The sequence below is a fragment of the Lycorma delicatula genome, chromosome 8 (assembly GCF_047948215.1).
Source record: "Lycorma delicatula isolate Av1 chromosome 8, ASM4794821v1, whole genome shotgun sequence".
Classification (NCBI taxonomy): Eukaryota; Metazoa; Arthropoda; class Insecta; order Hemiptera; family Fulgoridae; genus Lycorma; species Lycorma delicatula.
The window spans coordinates 125,260,587-125,283,637 of NC_134462.1; the positions used below are offsets into that span (position 1 = coordinate 125,260,587).

A 23,051-nucleotide genomic window follows, 5' to 3' on the forward strand; every position below is an offset into this window, starting at 1 on the left:
TTCTTTTCAGCATGGTTTTAAAATTTAAACTTATTTTCTTCTTAAAAAGATTTCAAGTTATTGTATACAGTAAAACTTCCCAATATCAGACACGGTTCAGGAACAACAATCAGTCCATTATTTAGAAGCATTCACTATTCAGAAAAATGTGAATACAGTATTATATTCGGTTACTGTACAGGAAAAAAAACAATAGAACAACAGTATTGTGTATTTATTTCACGTAAATTAAAATTTCAAAAAAAATATTTCCTATACAACTTTGTAAAATTCAATTTTATTTTAATTTTTTTTTTTGTTGAAAATTAGACATTGTCCTTTATGTTCATATTTGAATAAAAACATAATACTAGACTATTATAATCAACCAATAAAATAAGAGAATAAAATTATTTTACTATACTAAAATGGAATAAAAACAATCTAAGCTACAAAATATAAATAGTAAACAGAAGTTACAGTACACAAAAATATTAATTATACAAAAAAATAATGTAAAAATCAAATATGGATACGTATAATTTATTTATACATAGATGATTTAATAGTGGTCTATTTTAGTTTGAACTAAGTCCTGGTACATATTTTTTTCAATAAGAAATTACATTCTGATATTAAAATACTTTGACTGCCAAACCTATTTCTAGCATCTTTTGCAATGTAAAACATTTTTAATTGTAAAAACGTTTTACATAAAAAGAACACTGTTCTTTTAGAGATGTTTCATATAACTTTTCCTTCACTCAGACACCAAATTCTTATCTAAGCACCAGTATCCATCATAAACATTTTTATATGAAACGTAATTTAAATTCTAAATTTATCTAACCAACATGATACTTTGAACTCATCGTATCAGAATTCTTTAGCAATTTCTACGGCTTCCTCACATATCAAAGTTCTAAACTCTGGAATGTTATCAGCACAAACCCTACAAAATCACTCAAAAGTCAAATTATCAACAGTTCGGCCTGGTATTTTAGGAAATGCAAGTTTGCTTTATTGATTGTCATTTTTGACTTTAAGATATCAAGTTTGCCTTTTAAGGTATGCTGCTTATCTGAATTTTCCTCCCATCAAAATGTTTTACCATATCACACATACTTTTTTGTGGACATTAATAATAACTGCTACTTTTTCGTTTAATGTCAAAATGTACTTTTTATTTTAATGTACAATTTTGAGATATATTAAGTTGTGGTAATGATTTTTATAAAATACACAAAAATTGAACCTACAGTAAACATCATATAGAAAATGTACTATAAGAAAAAATATAGTACTATGCCGTAACAAACATATTACACATGTTTAATGTACAGTATCCAATTGTACAGCAACTGATGACGAATCATACAGGATGATGAATTGATTGAAATCATAGCATCAATGTCAAGGCAGGAGAAAGTAATGCAATTCACAACAGATAAGCAAATTAGTTGCACTGAGTATAAAACAAAACAAGAAAAATTATAATTTTTATTCCTGCTGTTCGTTTTTCAGAAGTGACTGAAAATTTTTCATAGGTAATTCATTGTCAGCATCTGTTATTTAGAAGATCCAGTTTTCATAAGTATTTTATCCATTAATACCACTACAAAACTGCCAGGGAATCTAAAGATGTCCATTATTGAGAAGTGTCACTGTACATATATTTATTTATTTATACAATATTCCAAAAATATCAAGAGAATATTAAGAGTATTGCCCTCTACATGGAAGAAGCATGTTATAAACCACAAGCAGTATTTTTAAATTTTCATAATTTTTATATTCCTACCTCAAATGCCTTTAAATAAATAAGATTAAAGCTAAATAAAGAAAGTAAAATATAGAATACAATTTCCTACACTTTTCATGAACATTAAAGATGTAATCAAGTTTCTTGATGCTTATCAAAATCAGACATCAGAAATTTTATTACTCGTTTCATTTTTAGTATATGTAAAAATAACTAAATTAAATGACAACAATATAAGTAAACAACATGAAATAGCTTCATGTCATATAAATTACATCACTACATACTATATTTTGCAGTACTGGTATTAAAAATTAATAAATTAATTTACCTGGAGAAGTTTAACATTAGCAGGAAAATCTCCAGTTAACAACTGCTCATGAAGTAATCTGAAATTAAACCAAGTAAATGCAGCTATATCAAAGCATAAAATTACTTGCAACAAAGTAAATTATTCTTAAAATGACAAGTAATGGAATAACTTTTGACACAATTGATCAAAGACTGTGTGATAAGTAAATGTGAAGAAATAAAAAACCATTTAAAAAAATTATATTAGTTAGTCATCAATTTTGATACATTCAGCAATATTAAGTTCATGTGCACCGTCCAACTCTTCATATATTAATCCTGTACTTATGATTGCACAAATTGATTGATGTACCCTAGGCTGTAATTTCCTCTTTAATGTATTTTTTCACACCTTTATTGTTTAAGGGTAGTTGGAAAAGCACTCTTAAGATTTCAACAGCCATTAAAAAATGGGTAGTTTAGTCTGGGTCCTTTGGCGGTCAAACAAATATATTTTCTTAAAACATAAATTTAAATCTGAAACTACTGTAAGTTGTATAGGTTATACAGCCAGCTAAGTAAAACATCTTCCCATATTGTGCTCCTAAACACTGTATTCAGCAAGCAAAATAGCACTTTAACACAGCATATAGATGATGCAATCACTGTTACATTGTTTTCGTCAATAAAAAAACACCCTACTGAAGGCAAACACTGAAACACTAAAGTAGTCACTTTTTAATTGTATAGGGATATTTTGAGAACCTTCCAGGGTTGTTCTTCCTGGTAGAAGTGATAATTTTGTTTATTTAAATGATCTATTAAACAAAAATAAGCTTCATCTTACACATTTAAATAACAAAAAACTAACTTTTTGTCTCATAACTGTTGAAATGTGTTATAAAATTCTTGTCTTAATAATAAAATAAAAGTTTTTAGGAAATCTGAATTTTGTACCAATGTAATTTTAAATCTTGTGTAAAATTTTGTCTTTATTCTTGTCTGTACACGATTCTGTCTTCCTGAATATGTTGTCTTCAACAACCTAGTACAATATTCTGCTAAGCATTGTAGGCTTCAAATTAACACTTGCATCACTCAATTTTTTTATGGGTCCCTTATAATTTCCTTTGTTCATTTATAAAAACTGAAAAAACTACAGGTACATTGAAATTTATGGTACCAACTAAGAATAAATTGTATGAAGGAATATTATATACTGAACTCATTTAAATGGAACTCATTTAATAGTTTCATTTAAATGAATATTATATATCATTCACACTATTTCATTGATTGGAAATTGTGGACTTAGTTTCTGTAAAGGCAATATCAGAGAAAACTTGTTTCTTTATTAAAACTGAAACTTTAAATGACATTTAAAGTGCAACCCACAGATTGGATTCCTACTCAATCTGACTCAAATCCACATATTTGTCAAAACCTTACTTAGTCATTCCCATTACTTATCTTGAAGGAGCAAACTAAAACAGAAACTATGTTCTTATGAGGGAATAATTATAACAAATCTCAAGAAAGTATAACGAGAACATGTGACTAAACAACCTAAGATTTATTAAACTACAAAATATATGTAAAATGGAAAATTTAATGAACTTTTAAAACAATACAAATTAACATATTTTAATTTAAAGTATTTTCAATTTATTACTTTTCCCTTACTTTTTAAAATTATGTATATCTATACACCAATCTGAAATAACAATTCACATAAAAAACCTATTTAACACATACAGTTATATAAAAAGAAAAAAATCTTTAGAAAAAGTTTCCTTGTTTAAGTAGTAAATTTTACAAAATTTAAAAAATTAAAATAGATACACAACATATATAAAAATACGTACGTGAATAAATAAATATAAATAGACACATTGGCATAACAACTAAAAACCGTTGACAACACAGTTGTAGGACTTTCCTGGAATGCAGCTTTAGCGCATGACGGGAAAGTCCTACAACTGTGGGTTGTTTCTGATACATGGCTTACACACACATACACACAACCTAATTAAAAACATTTATCATTTTACTTAAATATAATATTTTTTTGTTTATATATTCAATGATTCTAACTAAAGCATGCATGCATACAATATTTAATTTGTGCGGATGTGGCGGTACTAGCAGTGATGGTCAGCACTAACTAAACTAATGTAATTTCACAACTTACATAGAACAAATTTCACATATACAGTCAGCAGACTGATGCAGCCTTGAGGCTTAACATACTAGGTACCGAGTCAACTGGGCAACGATTTCGAGTCCCAGCCAGACCAAGTTACCTTTTTACACTTTAAATATTATTCATTTATTTAATCCTACTACTGCTACCTGTGTAATCACAACATAGCAAATGATTACAACAGCTGTACGTCACTGCTACCAATCTTTGAAATATTAACTAAATTAAATAAATAAATAATATTTAAAGTCTAAAAAATAATTTTTTTGAAAACCAACAACCAACCTGTGAAATTTCAAATTTCCCGGTCCAAGAGGACAAGGGGAAAGGGAATTTTCCACAGGACAAAAAGGGGAATTTGAAGATGGTGGACTGCGACACTGGCACTCCTTATGGTGACAGGTGGTACTATTGACACAGTATGCCCGCTTAACCACTAGTTTAGAGCATTTTTAGGGTGGGAGTGCAATTTTGCAAATATTGTTATTTTTTAATTGTTAACAAATGTGCCTAAGAAAAATATGACCTTAATTAGGCAAAATCTTGGGATACTGAGGGTGACCTTACTCTACAGTCTCACTCCCTTGAACTTTTTAAATTGAAAATTTAGTGGCATCAATGCTCCATATATAGAAGTAATCTAACAAAGTTTGGTCAAAACCGATCAAAAAAGGTTTGGAGATATAAGGTGATTTACAAGCCGACACCAAACACACACACATACAAACATTAACATCTGGAAAATTCCCATCCAGTTTTTTTTTTATTCCTTAGGTGTCAAAATGTTAAAATCCAGTGAAAAACCGCAAATGCCCAAATTGGACTCTACAATATTATTATTATTACTTTCATTAGCTATCTATTACTTTCCCATTAGTGCTAACTAAACAGGGAAGTAAAAAAGGTCATAATTAAAGAAGCAATTTATCAGTTCTATGAAATTTTAAGACAAACTGATGTAAAATACATGAACTTTTTATTAGAAATAAAAAAATAAATGATATGTCAAAATACATTACAATATTCATTTCCATACATGCATATAAACATAAATAAATGTAGCAATAGTCAAAGGAATTTCAAATCTCCACCTTTTTCCCCTTTACTATTCATAAAATATTAACAGCCAACAACTTCAACTTTGAATTTTGCGTAACATACTAAATTTAATAGCAGCTACAGTTCAATCTCATTGAATTGGCAAAATAATGAGATCATTATTTTTAGTTTTACAAAATAATGACAGAAAAATTGTAGCTTATTTTTTAAAGTTATAAATAGGATATCAGGTAGATATTTGTATAAATACTAACTACATTGTAATAATTTACCTTTATACAAATGTTTTTAATAATTGTAACAACTGCATGCAGACTTACACTGAAATAATCACATTTCATTTGGCCAGCCCAAACAATAAACTAGGACTAACATATCATAGCTGACTACTGCAAACACTTGTTGCTTTCTTTGTGTAAAAACATTTAAATAACATAAATATGTGTAAGTCTGTTTATTCATTAGTAGTTAAATATAACCTTCAAACTCTCTTCCAATGTCTATCTTGTTCTAATATTATCACACTAGGGATAGCTATTAACAAATCTGCTTCCCACTATTTTTCCAATGCACATTATTAATAAAATAAGACATAAAACGTTATAATAACATCCTCACCGATACAACCATTATGTTCATTATTTATTATAATACAATAAATTGTCAAATATCTGTGGACCAATTAACCGGGATTCAGATTATCTGTTTGGGCTTTCTTTTGTGCATTACATTTTTCCCTACATCATATTAAATAAGTTCTGTTATTCTATAATAGGCCTTCATATATAAATAGTATTGTAGTTTTATATTTTCTGGAAGGCTTTTGGCTTTTGAATTTAACTTGGTGATGTGTGTATTCTGGTGAATAAGAACATGAGAATGTGGGAAAACAGGTTATGTTAGATAAATATCCTTGCAAGGAGGTGTTTTCTACTGTGTATCTGATATAATGCAGTACTAAATAGCTAAGTAGTAAGATACTGAATAGCTAAGTATTAAATTTTCACATCTGTTTCACACACCATACAATACAAAACAATAACACACCCACACCATCACCTGTAGCCAGACCATGTCTTTTATGTAGCCTACAAGTTATGTAGGCTTCATAGCAACCCTACATTGCAACTTTCTATGCATAGTGCTGTGTCCTTTTGAATGGTGTCCTTTTGTATTGCCTTTTAATTTGCCTTAGAATACAGTTCAGTACAGTATTATATTTTTATGTATTATATATCGGTCTACTGTGCATTCTATTTGTTGAATAGTCTGGTAAGTTTTTTTTTAACACAGTGCAAATAATACAATACGCATATGTCTAATATGAGAAAGCGAGTTGTTCTAACTACTGGGACAAAATTAGAGAAAATTAAACAACGTGAAAATGGCAAAACTGTTACATTGATTGCAAATTAGTTTGAAACTCTGTAATAAACTGTAAAAGTAACAGTTAAATAACAACCCAAGTTGTAACAATTTGCAGCTACTTTTGAAGCATCTGTTATACTTCTCAGAGAAAATCACGTAAAGGTGTAATGGTGAAGTGATTTTTCCAGGATACGGAAATAGAAACTCCTTTATGAAACCCAATGATTTTCGACAAGGCAAAATATTTTTCTGATAAATTACAAATTGCTGAGATATTAAAATTTTCATCTAGTTGGTTAAAATGATTTAAAGATCGTCACGGTATTAAAGAATGAGAGATTCATTAGAGCAACTTTGTTCAATGGAAGGGGACAACATGGCGAATTATCAGATTATTAAAATAAAAGGTTTAGTTCCCGCACAAATATATAATGATGAAACTTTCTTGGAAAGCAATGCCTGCTCGAACATTGGCATCTGCAAAATAAAGAACTGTATCAGGCTACAAGATCAAAAAGGACAGAATTACAATTTTGTGTTGTGCAAATGTTTTGGGAGAAGACAAATTAAAGTTAGCGATAGTGGGTAAATCTAGATTGCCTAGAAATTTAAAACACAGAAAACATCTGCCCGTAGACTATTATAATTTTCCATCTTCATGGATTGCTATTTTTGAATTGTGATTCAAGAGTACTTTGTTCCACAAGTAAAAAAGCTTTTTGAGTGATAAAGGTCTACCTTAAAAAGTAATGCTCATTTTAGATAACATCCATGTCATCTACCAGTAGAAACAATTAGCAGAAAATAGAGAGTTTGAAGTGATTTACCTTCCACTGAATGCCAAACCCCTGGTACAACCAATGGATCAGAATGTAACTGAGACAATGGGATGATTATACAGAAAAATCTAATGACAGACTTAGTCATACAAGAAATTAGAAATGTACTACAATTTTTGAAATCAATATTAATATATATTGTACATGCTATCTGGGATCAGATGGAAACAGCACAGTAAAAGAGTCATTTGAAAAATGATTGCCTAATTTTGAAAATGACAATACTGAAGAAGAAGAAGCAAACTCCAAGAGCAATGAGATTATTTTTCTTCAAGTGTTGCAGTCACTAAAAAATATAGAAGGATGTAAAAATGTTGATGAAGAAGATATTCCATATTGGTTAATTGTGGATGCTTGGATTTCAGGCTATGAGAAAATTAATGATGATGATTTAATTGCTAGCATTAAAGAGCCGCCAAAGCCTAAGCGCAACACATCTCACAATCATGACAATATTGATGATTACAACAATCTGGAGCCAATTTGTGTTGTCAGCAACAAGGAAGCATTAATCGGAGCTGAAAAATTACTTACCTATATGAAAATCAAGATGACAGACTATATCAACATTTTAAAAATTGGACAATGCATCAGAGAAATAGAAGAAAAAATTATTACAAAAAAAATAAAGTAAAAAAACAATTTTTAAAAAATAATTCTTTGGAAAGTAGTATTGAACAGTACATGAATATAATATATGTGTATTAGTTACTGTAAATAGTAAAGAGAAATAAATTAGTTTTTACCTGACATATTTGCTATTTATTGTTTTAATAGGCCTTACATAATACACAACCATAAACATACATGGGCACAGTAGTTTTCGTGCAGTTAAATGTGCACTATGTTATCCGTGATTTCAAGGCCATGCTTATCCCCAATTGCCAAGGATAATTGACACTATACTGTACTTTAATTAATATATATATATATATATATATATATATAAATATTTTAATTTTTATAATAAATTCACATTAGAATAACTTACATAATCATTCCACAACAAATATGTATTAGGAATGAGAATCTATCAGGATCTGAAAATAATGAATCCCAAATACGAAGCACATCAGGTAAAGGAAATTCCTGAGATAGTAGAAGAGTTAACCATCTGTAATTATAAGACAAAGACCATATAAATTAAAATTATAAATACTAAAAATGTTAGTTATATAATTTACATGTAAACAGAAACAAAAAATCAATTACACCTAAATTATACTAACATTAAAGTTTAAAATCTGTTCTATTCCTTTTTTTACTAACTCCATAAAGTAATTGAACAATAAAAGTGAGGTCCTGTTTTAACATAAGCTGCTGAAACCTCAGTTGTTTATCAATGTGACTCTAACATCATTACGGCCAGATGCATTTTCCATTTTGTTTTATAAAATTTACAGTAAGATTCCCTGCTATTCAGCAGAATTATCAGTATTTAATGATTTCATTAATTTCAAAAAAATTTCAGTTTCAAAACTCTTTCTTAGACAGGGATGAAGGCTAGGTTTGGTAGAGAAGATTGAATATGTTGTTTCCCTGTTATTCTTTGTATGACCTACTCTTGACATCACATACCATTTTTACTTTTATCTCTTATCATTAGGTATTACTCATCAAAATTTAGAAAATATAAAAACACAATAGCTTTTTCTACTTAGAATTTGAAGTAGTGTTGACACTGCGACTAGTTCAATGGAGGTATTATATACATAGGATACTATACATGACAGGATACTATACATAGCAAGAAGCCAATCTCTGGTTGCAATCTAAACCCACCCTGTGCATCAACTGAGATTTCTAAAATTTGATAGTATAATTTTTAACTCTATCTTTAATTCAAACATTTGTTGTAGGGACCTTACCTACATGATTGTATAGCATTCATTAATAGTGCACAATTAGAAACATTATGTAATGTTGAGGTATTTAAATAAAAATATTTTTTTTAATTTTTTCTTAGACGATAATTTTAAAAAACCTTTGAAAAAACACAGGAATATAATGGAAGTACCTCCTTCAGAATTATTGTCAGTAATGTTCAGAGTCCCTGGCAACAAGGCTCACACTTTATTTAATAGAATTGTTTATTTCTGACAATGGTTAAACCTTCCACAAACAATTAATGTTAATAATTCTCTTTATTAATAAAATTTTGTGCTAGAGCTCAATTTGTTAAATTAGGCAAAAAAATGAATAACAACTACAGTTCACATAGTTTCCCCAACTATTAAACATAACCCACTATTGTATGAAAAATAACTAGTTTCAAAAAGTTTTTAAACTTTGAGTTGGATAAAAAGGCTATTTTAACTCAAGTTTTTTCCTTGTAGTTAGTATATATATGCTACTATTCATTGAACTGAGGTAAAAAGTTTAATTATTTAATTGTGAAAATCACTGCACCTATGTAAATATTTATTTTCATAACTATTTATTGACCAATTTCAAAAAAAGAAGTTTTGTATTCGTCCCATATATATATATATATATATATATATATTTGTTCACACATAACTTTTTTCCTATAAAACTGATTCAAACAAATCTTGTTGCATCAACGCAGCTGCTGCTTTTCACCAAGATGTTAAAAAATTTTTTTCCACAAAAAATCAGTCTGAAAATTGACAATAAACTTTTTTACCATTTGATAAGTAGGTGACAGTGAGACTCCTGATATTCTGTAAGTATGCATCACATTAAATGACATTGTATGGTCTTCTGTGGGCAGGTAATGCGAATTTTGCACAAAATATTTAGCACCGTTAATAAAATTAAGAAAAATCGAGATATCCTATCTTAAACCAATCAACCAAAATAGACCCAATGATACATTACATATAATATACAGCATTGGTAGGGACAATGGTAATCTTATAATTCTGTATACGTTCATTACATTACATTGTCTTTCACGGTCTCTCACAAAGCCAGAAAACTAAATTTCTTCATAATACACATAACATTTTGATATGTCAGTAATTAATGTATCAAAGCCTTGAGCAAAGTGTAGCACATTATTCAATTCTATGCAAGGTTTCTCAATCTTTACGTGTCAGCAAATGCCAGAAAACTAAATTTCTTCATAATACACATAAGATTTTGATATGTCAGTAATTAATGTATCAAAGCCTTGAGCAAAGTGTAGCACATTATTCAATTCTATGCAAGGTTTCTCAATCTTTACGTGTCAGCAAATGCTTTTTTATCATGTGGGCTACTCAGTACTTTGCGGATCTAACTCGCTCAAAGTTAAACCACCTAAGCTTCTAACTGAACTTAGAGCAACATAAACTTGTCCTTTTGCAAATACTTTTTTCCCTAAATCTATTACAGCTCTGTTTAATGTTGTACCTTTCAATTTGTGCACTATTATAAGATTCTCGTGTTGTGGAAATAACATTCCTGGGGAGAATTTTCCCATATTTTACAGCTTCTAATGATTCATCAAGAGCATTAATAATATATACTATTTTTTTTTTTATATATCAGTCTTACTATAATTATATTAATCAACTAATTTAATAGTTGGGAATATTCTTACAGCATTTCCATAAAAATACCCTCCTTTCACAACACATTACAAAATTGCCAGTTGTAACATCGCCAAAACACAAGTTATTTAATAAATCAATGAATTCCGTATCATTTCTTCAGAAAATTATGAAATAATTATTTAAAAAAGAAAAATGGAACAGATATCAAAATGCGCTAAAAAGTAAGAAATAATTTTGTCCAAATACTTATTTACTTAAGACATTTTTTTGAATTGGCACCGAAATACATGATCATACTTCTATGGTAATTGAACGGACCTATAGATGGCGTATATAAAAAGAAGTAATAATTCAAACAAAGAAGCAATCAAAGCACATAAATATGAATTCCAGTGATGTAATATTGGTATTGGTTTTTATACAGAATACATACTCATATATAGTATTATAGAAAAAAATGTATATTACATCTAGAAATTAATTTTGCAGAAGCAGGCGCCGATTCAAAAGAATGTCTAAAGAATTAATTAAGTATTTGGAGGAAATTATTTCTTACTTTTTAGCGCATATTGATGTTGGTTACATTTTTTTTTTTTTAAATAATTATTTGTACATATTATAATAGTATTTGTACTATATTATTATCAGCAAATATTTATTGGCTTGAATAAAATTGATTATGTAAATTAAGACAGATACAAATTAAGATAATTAACATACAATATTTGAAAAGTGATTCATAAACTATGATAAAATATTACAGTTAGCTAGTTACTAAATAAATACAAATATTTCTATTAAAAAATAACTAAATAAATACTACCTCAAATAAAATACTTTGCTAAATAAATAATTTAACAAACTTATTTCCTAAGTTATAAATAAATAAAATAGTTTAACGTAATTGCCGTACACATGAGGTAACTAGTATAATAGTTAAGGCAACCATATGGTATGACAGGAAGAAACTGAAGGCCTGTCTGACTAGTTAAGTCAGGACAAACGCATAGGAAACTAAACATTAAGAAATAGAATGACTACCAATCTCAGTAAGATTTGACATAATTGTTTAATGTAACAAAGGTAACTGAAGATCATCTTTGAGAACCTTATTAGTAAAGGAAAATCAAAAGTATAACTCAAAGTAAGAAGTTTTTATGGTTGTAAAGGCGAGGGGGATAATCAAAATATATTTACCTACTTTTAAATACAATACGGATTCAAATACAAATTTGATGACTTATTACACAACTTTGGAAACATATGTAATGATAAAATATTACACTATCAACCGAACCAGACAATAAATACATACCTAAAGCTATAATATTGCGGATAAAGCTCTTGTTGTTGAAGGCGAGAATATATAACAAAATCATTATTTCTTAACTGTTCACTTAAACGATTCATTAATCTATTTATACCACTTTCCGCTTCATCTAATGATTTTATAAAAAAATCTCTAATTTCTCCCATCAGATTTGTAAATGCAAAGAAACAATCTGCTTCAGCATGCTCTGTGATTTATAAATATATAAAAAAATTTAACATCAATTAAATAAAATTATATATTTTATTAACAAATAAGATTAAAGATTGATAAAAAGAATAAAATAATATATCCAATAAATTTTATGTTACAGTAAATGCATTAAAAATTACAATATCTATACATTAACCTTCTTAACTGTAGAAATTACATTTCACATCATTGTTTTTAAACTCAAAATTAAGTTGCAATGAATCGATAATTTTCATAACACTAATTCATAACTAAAATAATCGCTTTGCAAAACCCAAAAGTTGCAGTAATTTATCTGACAGCATAATCGACAAATCATACAATCTGTAAATTCACTGACAGAATGTAACTAAACAAATATACTTGCACAATTAAAAAATTATGCAATTCAATACAATCACAAATTCAAAAACACTAGTTTTAGACAACTGCCATAAGCTTTAACCAATACAATATTGTTAATATATAGAGAGTGAATAACTAACACACCAAAACTGGTGAAGGAATGCAATAACTAAAGATTGCTGTATGTCAATATGATTGAATAAAAAATAAAAAATTTAAAAAAATACATATATTTATAAAAACTAATTATCTACTTACTGGTTATGCTTTTCTCTTTTTTATTGTTAAATATTTTTGCAAAGACCTCTGATAAAAAATGACTGACATATCAGTGAGTGAGATGGTATATTTAAGTTTGTTTATTTAGATTTTTCAAGATTTTTTAATGATATTTCATTAAAAATATCATCCTCTGAAGCAATACCTAACAGTGGGTTCTGGAGGTTAAAAGAAAAAAAAATTACTGTGTTTTGGTGGTTAACACCGTATTAACATATTAAAAATCTAATGATTTAACAATCTGATTAAGAAGAAATACATCCTTCTTTTTTAAATTTTAATACGTTTGATAGAGCAGTGCGCACTGTGAAAGCGCTAATGTTAAAATTTTTAAAAGAAAAATAAGCAGCAAGAGATATTTTTTATTTTATTTATTACAAATTTTTTCAAACATTGTGTCAAACAAATTATTTTAAAAACAAATACAAAAAACTACACTGTATCTGGTGGATTTAAATATTTATTTTTAAAATAATATGCATCACTTTAAATGTTTCAACGGACCAGTGATCTCATTGAAAGCACTTATCATGAACAAATAAAGCACAGAATTAATTTTTACAAATACTTATATTTCCTTCTACTATGAAATTTACTAGACAACTTATTAATAAAAGAAATGGTTTATTTTTAATAGTGAAGAGAAAACAGACAATGAGTAAATTAATAAGTCTCAGTGATGTAAGATCTTGTACACCAGTTTAAATAATTTGAATACTATTTAAAAAGGTTAATATTAATATGCTTTTTTTATAATAAAACTGATGGATAAAAAAATTCCTATAAAAAAAAATTAGCTAAAAAACAATTTCAAATATTTAAAATTTGTTGAGAATTATACAATGTATATGCAGGATAATAAGTTGGTATTTAACAACTTTATTTATTTAACTTACTTAAAAAAAATTCAAATTCTAATACCAATAATACGTTGAATTAAGTAACTGAATTTGACACTGTTGAAGTGTAACAAATAAAATTTTAATAATTCATTTTTAAGTTATAAAACAGGTTTTTAATCTCCATGTTACATATTTGCAATATAAAGAAAATGTATCAGATTTCAATCAGTGAGATCAGAAAGAGTATTACCTCTTAATGAAAACTATCCCACTACTTGGGCATAAAAAGCTATGATAAACCTCAGTAATGAGTAATGAGTGCCTTCCCTACTCAATTTCATGGCTAGAATTTCATTTGTATTACACTTTAACTTTCCATTTTTCAAACAGATCATGAAAAATCTAAAAAAATACAGAATATTCTTAAAGTTTCATAATGTTATTTTTAAATCATAAATAACAAGTTTCAATATTATTTTTATCTGTAGTAGAAGATATTTACTTTATTTCAATAATAATTATAACTAAAACCAAGAAATTGGCAAAAAGAGGTCTTTAGAATTGTAATTGAACAATTGTACTTAGAAAGTTTCAAAGTTTTTAAAAATTCCTCATCTTTCTAAAAATGAAATGGATTTTAAATTGTACAGAGTTGCAGTAATAGTCTAATGAATGTGTTTCATAAATGGATATTGATGTAGATATTACAATTCCCATAATCCATAATTATGCATACATGTTTATTCTAAAAAACTGATTACATGAAAGATAATTGTTTTTATAATTCCAGTTATTCCTATAATATAACAAAATATTTTTGTACCTAAAATACTATTTCTAAGTTCATTAAATAGAGCTGCCATATAAAACATTGGATATTTTTTATGAATAAATATCTACATGTAAAAATGCATTTATCCAACAACAAATATGAAAAAAGCTAGAAATAAAATTAAAAATAATATCAAAAGTTAAATTTTCATTTATTATAATAACATTTTAAATATTTATAGAAAATAAAAATGTTTATGGTGAAATAATGCAAAATTTTTAATCTAAATGTTTCAGAAACATAATTATTGCCAAATTCAATCCATTATCTTCAAATTACCTTTAAATATATTTAAACTCTCTCTGTAACAAATTCGACAAGGCCATGATATTATTAAAATTAAAATAGATTTTCCTAAGTTATGTTACTCCTGAAAAACTACTTTAATATCTAAAAAAATAAAATTAGACTAAACTAAAAAAAAAAAAAAAAAACTTACAGTATTACAAAACACATTTTATGAAAAAAAAAAAATTTAAATTTTGTTCTTCACTTACAAACTAAAGAAATGAACTAAGCTGTTCATTTACTAAACTTTTCACAAATATTGTTTTTTTAACATAAAGGTAAACATATGTTTTTTAATATATATTTAAAGTAACATCTAATTTTTTATCGATCCTTTTCATTTACATTTTCTAAATTTAGTATGTGCTATTACAGAGTCAATACCTTGACATCAAAATTATATTGAAACAAGTCTAATAGAATCCTAAGTTTGTTTGGAAGTTGGTGGCAGAATTTTTAACTCATTTTCTTCATCTTTTACATGTTGTTTGAATACTTCTACTGTATATCATATGGTAACAGTCACAAAAAATGTTGAAAAATTACTGATATAGTATTTTTAACCATAAATAAGTAACCTAAAAAAAGGAATAAAAATCATTTTCAGTTTTTTCAATTATTCTCTAAGGTATTTACCAATGAAACCTTTAGAAAAGTTACAAAATTCCACAAATTTCTTAACGAGAACTGCAGTTCTCATATTTACTGCAGTAAATATGATGCACATCATCTCATGGATTATTACAATACCAGATTTAGGCTAACAGTTATGGCTCATATGAAGCCAAGAGAAAGTGCATTGTGCTGTTGAGTTGTGAGACCATCCTAATTGTGTAATAAATAAATAAAGTTATTAATAAAATTCAAGAAAGCAGTAAACCATCAGTTGTGATCTAGTACAACTTGTTTCTACTCACAGGGTATGAATACTTAAACAGTTAACCCTTGCAAAAACTATTTTTATTGATTCAAAAATAGTTGTAGATACATAAATTTTTCAACTATTATAGGGCTACTTCGCCTTTCTCTTTTGAATAATAGAGAATAGGCTGATTGGATAGGAATTGTGAAGAAACCATTCAGTCCTCTGTTAGAGAGATTTTCATTCTGAAGCGTTCTGTTATAAGATAGATATTACTTTATATAAGATATATATTTGAATAAAACGGGATAAGTATAACATTAAAGAAAATAAATATAAAGTACAAATAGAAATAATGAACTTTCAGCAGTGTTGAACATAATGTGTGCTGAGCAGTGGAAACTCGCAGTTCCCAGGCAGCAACTTGGTGGCGACTAGCATTAAAAGTAGAAACTTTCTACAACATAAAGGTAAATATTTCAAATATACAATGATGCTAGGGTTAATTTACACGCCTTATTCAAGCAGAAACTGTAAATGTGCATATGGCCTATTGTAAAACAGTATAATCTAAAAAAAAAAATAAAAATATATTTATCAAACATAAAACTACAATAAAACATTAAAAGGTAAATAAAGAAAAGAAGGATATATCTGGTTGGTTACCGATCAAGAAATGAATTACTTTTACTTTGTATTTTTACAACTTAGATCTTATTTCATAATGTAGAAATCAAACATAACAAATTTTCACCTACCAGCACTGTTCAAAAAGTAATGATAATAGTAACCTTTAGGAGAAAATGTGTTCCAAAAGGTGGTAATGCTGCATATTATCGTGTAGCCCAATCTTTTAGCCATCTATAAAGATCAGTTTAAAGTCAATCGATGCAGTGAGTGGACATATGTGACGATTTGCGTAACGTGTGTTACATATTCACCTATAATGTCCAGCATGGATAAAAAGTTAAAGCAACATTGTAACGTGAATTTTTAGTGAAAGCACCAATAAGACACATATGAATTATTAACTACTGTGTATGAAGATGTTATGAACCAGGTGTCCTTCTACAAGTGGTATAAAGCATTTGAGGAAAGTAGAGAGAGCATTGCCAACGAGCCGCTCGAGAGGCACCCTTCAACATCTTGCACCAAGGTTGTAAAGGATACAGCTGTTGCTATCGTCCACGAAGAACAACAAATTACCATTACGGAGCTAGCTGCATGTCTAGACATTTCAGTTGGCAGGACATTTCTTATGTGTGCTGCTTTTTAAAAATGTTGTTGCCGAGCCTCTCGTCGACCCAAAAGATGTTCTTCTTCCACCCCTTCATACAATGCTGGGTTTGATAAAAATTTGATCAAAAGTATGAACCAAGAAGAACAGGCCTTTAAGTACTTAAAGAGACAAATTTCTTACATTAAATGATGCTAAAGATAAGGAAGTTATTTTGGTTTGGCCACAAATTTGACAACTTGTAAAGGATCCTGCATCTGACCGAATTTTGGAGGGGAAAGAAAAGGAAGCTTGGGAAGCCTTAAAGGGAGTAATTCATGGATTTTTAGGCAGCAAAAGAGGTGAAATCTACATTCAGGTAGCGACAGTACTTCTGCAAAAAAAAATACCATCAACTCGGATGTAACCTGTTCCTTAAAATCCATTTTCTCCACTCACATCTGGACTTTTTCCCAACTAGTTATCAGTGATGATAACTAAGATTACATCAGGATATTTCTACAATGGAATGAAGATGTCAGTGCCGTTGGAATGAAGCAATGCTTGCGGATTACTGCTAATCTGTGTGCAGGGATGCTCCGGAACTCACTTACAAAAGGAAAGCCAAAAGACAACTGTCTCATGAAGCCACTACAGATTCTCTTCAGACCCAACCAACTGCCAGGTACTCTTCCATCAATTAAGAACTCTTAGAATGTAACTGTCATTAAAACAATATCAAATGGACTTTATATGTTGTTGGTATATGTAATTAGAACGTATAGTTTTCTCTTAATACGTTAAAATAAAATACTTCCACCTATTGTATATCACAGAAACCAGAACTAATAAAAATTTTTCTTTGTCTTATTCATTTTTCTCAACCCAAAATTACTAAGATTTGACTTATGAAATTAAGAAAGCATTAAAAAAAAACTTTTGGGGCAGTTTTATTACAAATCAGTTTTGATCATGATGTTGCATCATTTTAAGAAAAAACGGTGCACAAAAACATTAATGAAATTTTACTGCATCATGACAATAGGCAGTCCCATGTTGCTCATACTGTAGTTGATTTCTTGAATGCTTGCGGCATCACAACTATACCCCACCCACCGTAAAGTCCAGATTTGGCTCTTGCAACTTCTGGCTGTTCCCCGTAGTCAAGTTTCTGCTCAGGGGACGGAAATTCAAGACCAATCATGAGGTCATCAAAGCTGTGGAGGCACACTACAAGGAACTCAAGAAAGATGGTCTGGTATCTGTGTTTAAAAAGTGGCAGGAAATGCGGGAAAAGTGTATTAGAACTGAAGGTGGTTACTTTGAATAAGAACATGTAGTTTAAAAGATTGAATAAATATTTTTTTCTGCAGGCGTCTTTATCATTACTTTTTGAACAGCCCCCGAACTACCTTTACTGTAAGAGCCAATGTGCTCTTGTCTGCCAATAATTGTTCAAATTAATCATCATTGTGATATTGGTGTTGCCACATAAACTCAGTAAAATACGAGTCTATGAGTCCTCGGCTTGTGTCACACTTCACTTTATTGTAGTATTTAAGTAATCTCCACATGATTTCTGTCACTTGTGTATTACCACCAGTTACCGGGTTGACAAAATTTTTCATGTAGTTCATGATTCAGTCAGTGTATGTAACTGCCGTGTAAATTTTGAATTCCCTAAACGCACTTCATTAACTGGAAATGTAATGTACTTCCATGTAATCATAGTCCCTGATCTGATATGCTGCTAAATCATTAGCAGAAGCGTTTCAGTGGGTCTGTTTCCTACTGTAATTAAAAAATATTCATTCTTTCTACAAATGACCCGAACAACCACTGCTAAGGTAGCAATCGCCCAGCACTGTTTTTCCTGAGTTAGAAAATACTTTTAATTAAAGTTATTAAATACTTTCAACAATTAATTTGCAGCCACCGATCATTCCATTACTATTTTAATATATAATTCAGTCAGATTACCTTGAATCTATTCAAGCTATTTTTAGCTTGTTTTGGTAAATTTGTCTGTAAATAGGATTTTTGACCAATAAAAAGTGAATAAAATTTTACGGAATGGCAATTTAGATCCAGAGAGGAAGAATCCTGTCTTGAGTCAAAATCATTACACCCATCTTTCATGTACATCCATTTAATACCGTGATACAGTTCATAAAATTATATTGTGCTTGTGATACATACATATACTAATAAACTAACAAATAGTACTGAGTTAGCAATACTGTAAAACAAGAAGATAAATAACTAATGAATAAACATAGATAATTAACAGCTATAAACAGAAAATATATATCATTTAATCCTTTGGATATTTGTTACATTACTTAATCAAAAATAACAGTATAGTAATAACTCAATAATTCTTTAAATTTGCATTACAAAAAAATTTATTTCTTTATAGATCCAAAAAAGTAATTTAATAAAAAATATCAATTATTAATTAATTACCTCTCCATTCAGAAGCAGGATCACATGCAAATGCATGATAAATTGGTCCAATAATTTCATTCATTCCTTGAACATAGCCTTGGCCAGGGTTTAATTTGGCATAGAGAAAAAGTAATCTTTCAACAACTTCCCAATGCGCTTCAGCACCTTCTGCTAATGGGGCATAATCTTCTGGGGCTTTTCTAACAGACAATGCAATCTAGAAAATTGACAAACAAAAATATAAATTCAAAATTATGTTAAGTTATAATACTATATTCAGTAATAAGTAAAAGTAGTAACTGGATATAAGTGCAGTTTGTGTTAAGAAATGAAACTTCGTTCAGTCGAATGATTCACAATAGTTGCTCTTCAACAATTTCTTTCAGCTATAATATACATAACTTGAGTTATCCTTACCATACTAAGAGCCACCATTCAGATAAATTATATTCTATTAAAACGTCACCCAAAAATGAAATACAGTTAAAAGCATTATACCAATAGGGTAAATACTAGTGATAAAAATGCAATCTATGAAAATGGAAATGACAAAGAAAATTTACATAAAGAAAATCTCAAGCACACAGGAAAGGAAATTCTTGACAATTTGCAAAAAGCAAGCTGAGAAATATAAAATTTTATATACATCTTTACATTAAATTAATTGTACGACTTCTGAAAGTTTTCATAAATTTAGCCAATTTTTAGATTTACATTCAATACTGATAATCAGAATCTGATATTAATTACATTCAGACAATTATGAAATATAAACCACATCTGAAATTTAAGATCACCTGTATAGAAAAACTTATCACCTAACTATATTGCCTTCCATTCTTCAAAACTACATAATAAATTCACTAATCTAAGTTCTTTCACTTAAATTCTATTCTATTATTCTAGAAACTATGTTTAGGACGTATAAAGCACACATATGCCAACTAACAAATGTCCCTAATCATTACTTAAATACCCAACTTAACAAATTTTGATAATTTTCTTTTATGCTCAGCACTTGTTACATTACAGTAAAATAAACAAATACCCAACACCAAGTGAGTATATTCAAAAACTAAATAATGCCTAAGATGTTCTAGCATTTGAAAACTATTAGCATTATTTTACAGAAAATAAGGTAGCACTTTTTTGAAATAGAACTCACATCCAACCATACAGGTAAACATATGCAGGTATGTACTTACACGTACCAGTTGAGCACACCAACTGAAAATATTAACCAACTGACTGGAAATAATATATAAACTGAGTGACAACCTTACTTTCAAATTAGAAATAAGATAAACATTTTATTTTAGATTGCTACAAAGTACCTTTTTAAAGTACCTTGGTAAGATCAATTTGTATAATAAACTATTAAATGGTAAATTGAATCCTTAATTATTCAAATATCCAAACACCCAGAATAGTAAAGTACATGAAATATCATAAAATGTTGCCAATGGTCAACCTAAGCCACGTTTAATAATTAAGTTTCCATATACTACCGAAGTTAAACAACATTTCACAGCACACTGTTGGCGTTAGTAGCTAATAACTGTAGCGATACAATGCAATCATGCAACTTGAATTTCAGTACTAATTAACAATGGATACATTTTACTTTCATTGCTGATAAGAAAAATAAGTTCAGCCTCCGAAACCATCAGAAGGTATTACTTTAGAAGATGATATGTATGAATGTAAATAAAGTGTAGTCTTGTATAGTCTCAGGTCAACTGTTCCTGAGATGTATAGTTAATTAAAACCCAGCCATCAAAGAACACCTTTACCAACGATCTAGTGCTCATAGCCGTATAAAAGTAACCGCCTTCACTAGGATTAGAAGTAACAATACATCTATTGGCATCTATCTTTTCCCAAAGATTCTATACTTCAAACAAAATTTCTTGTATCGTATAAATAAATATTTTATTTATAAAATATATTTATTTTGACCACAACATAATAGTAATATTATATAGAACACGTCAGGAAAGATCAGCTGTCCTATTCCATGGATATAAAAAGAAAATGTCCAGCATTTATCTGAATGAAACAAAGGAAGTCATGGTAATACCCTAAATAGACCAAGGTCACAAAATGTGCAATTATAAAATAAAAAACACGAGTGTTTTAAGTCCATATTAATAAAATATATAAAATAATACCAAATAAAATATGTAAAGGTACTAAATAAAAAATCTGATTAGCATTATTTACTCAATTACTACAAAAAAAAAACTTTTGTATATTATTTTAAATAAATTGATGAAAAATATTGTAAATAGACTGCTAATTTATTAAAAATAACAAATGAAGCAGCATAGGGCCCTTTTTGTACACAAAGTACCGGGTTGAGTTGCAGAAAAAAGATTATGTTTCCTGGTTTGATAGAGTATGCTAATATTGTTTTTTTTTTTTTTTAACAATACATAACTATAGTTTTTAGCAAAATTTGTGCATTGATAAATATAAAAACATGGTAAAGTTAAAATTTATAATTTATTACATATAAGTCAACACCATGCATCAAACAATGATCTAATACCCCATTTTCATATCTTGAGAACTTATCTGACTTTTTTTAGGGAGTTCCATGAGGTTATATATTTCTGATATATTTTGGGAATATAAATATAGATGTATAAATATAAGTATAAAGTTTAGTATTTTATTAAGGTGATTCAAAACAATACGACTGGATATTTTTACAAACAGAATTAATTTTATTGTCCCACAAGAATTTGACATTTACAAAACACTCACAAATAATTCTATCCATGTTATTTGCAATGTTATGTCTTTTTGAGAAGCATAATGCAATGATGTTTTATCCATATTCAAAATTAGTTAAAATTCATTTATTCTATGAATTAGCAAGAAAATAACTACGAAATTAATTAATTAACAAATTAACGACAGCTTAAATGTATTAAAAAAAAATGTATGATCCTGAAAAAAAACACATTCCTTAAAGGAATTTATTAATCTAAAAATGAATAAATACCCTTTGTTCTGTACAGCCATTCATTTATATTCATGAAAATTTATGTCATCAGTGAAATACATGTGCACTTTCATTTTGCTACAGTAATTAGTGCAATATTACCAAATATTTCATTTTCCTTCAATAATTAATAATAATTATAGATAATAATTATAGAAATAATAATTAATAATATTATTTATTAGAAAAATGTTCACTTCCCAAATAGTGCACACTTATTTTTCAGCTGTAAAAACAAGTAAACAAATACGAGGCATATTTTTAAAGCAAGTACCATTATGAAATTCTGCCCCTGCTAAGCTACAGTCGGCATTCCACACATGCGCACTGTGTACCCGCATCTGTTGGCAAGCCACAGACGCCATTACGGAAATATTGGTCTGTGTTTACATTTGTTTGTGAGTAT

The 23,051-nt window shown here is 28.4% G+C and overlaps 2 protein-coding genes across 5 annotated transcripts in view; one reads left to right on the top strand and one right to left on the bottom strand.

Annotated features, from left to right (window-relative positions):
• Positions 1–23,051, bottom strand: part of LOC142328641 (TBC1 domain family member 13) — a 92,903-nt gene that overhangs the window by 53,578 nt on the left and 16,274 nt on the right. For all 3 annotated transcript variants that reach the window (XM_075372508.1, XM_075372509.1, XM_075372507.1), the window contains exons 6-9: positions 19,654–19,852; positions 12,317–12,518; positions 8,493–8,615; positions 2,073–2,130 (exon numbers count right to left, since the gene is read on the bottom strand). In XM_075372508.1, coding sequence (XP_075228623.1) covers positions 2,073–2,130; positions 8,493–8,615; positions 12,317–12,518; positions 19,654–19,852 — 582 coding nt within the window. The remainder of the gene's footprint in view (positions 1–2,072; positions 2,131–8,492; positions 8,616–12,316; positions 12,519–19,653; positions 19,853–23,051) is intronic.
• The window catches only part of Cyp305a1 (Cytochrome P450 305a1), an 82,206-nt gene that overhangs the window by 2,316 nt on the left and 56,839 nt on the right, over positions 1–23,051 (top strand). The window lies entirely within an intron of this gene.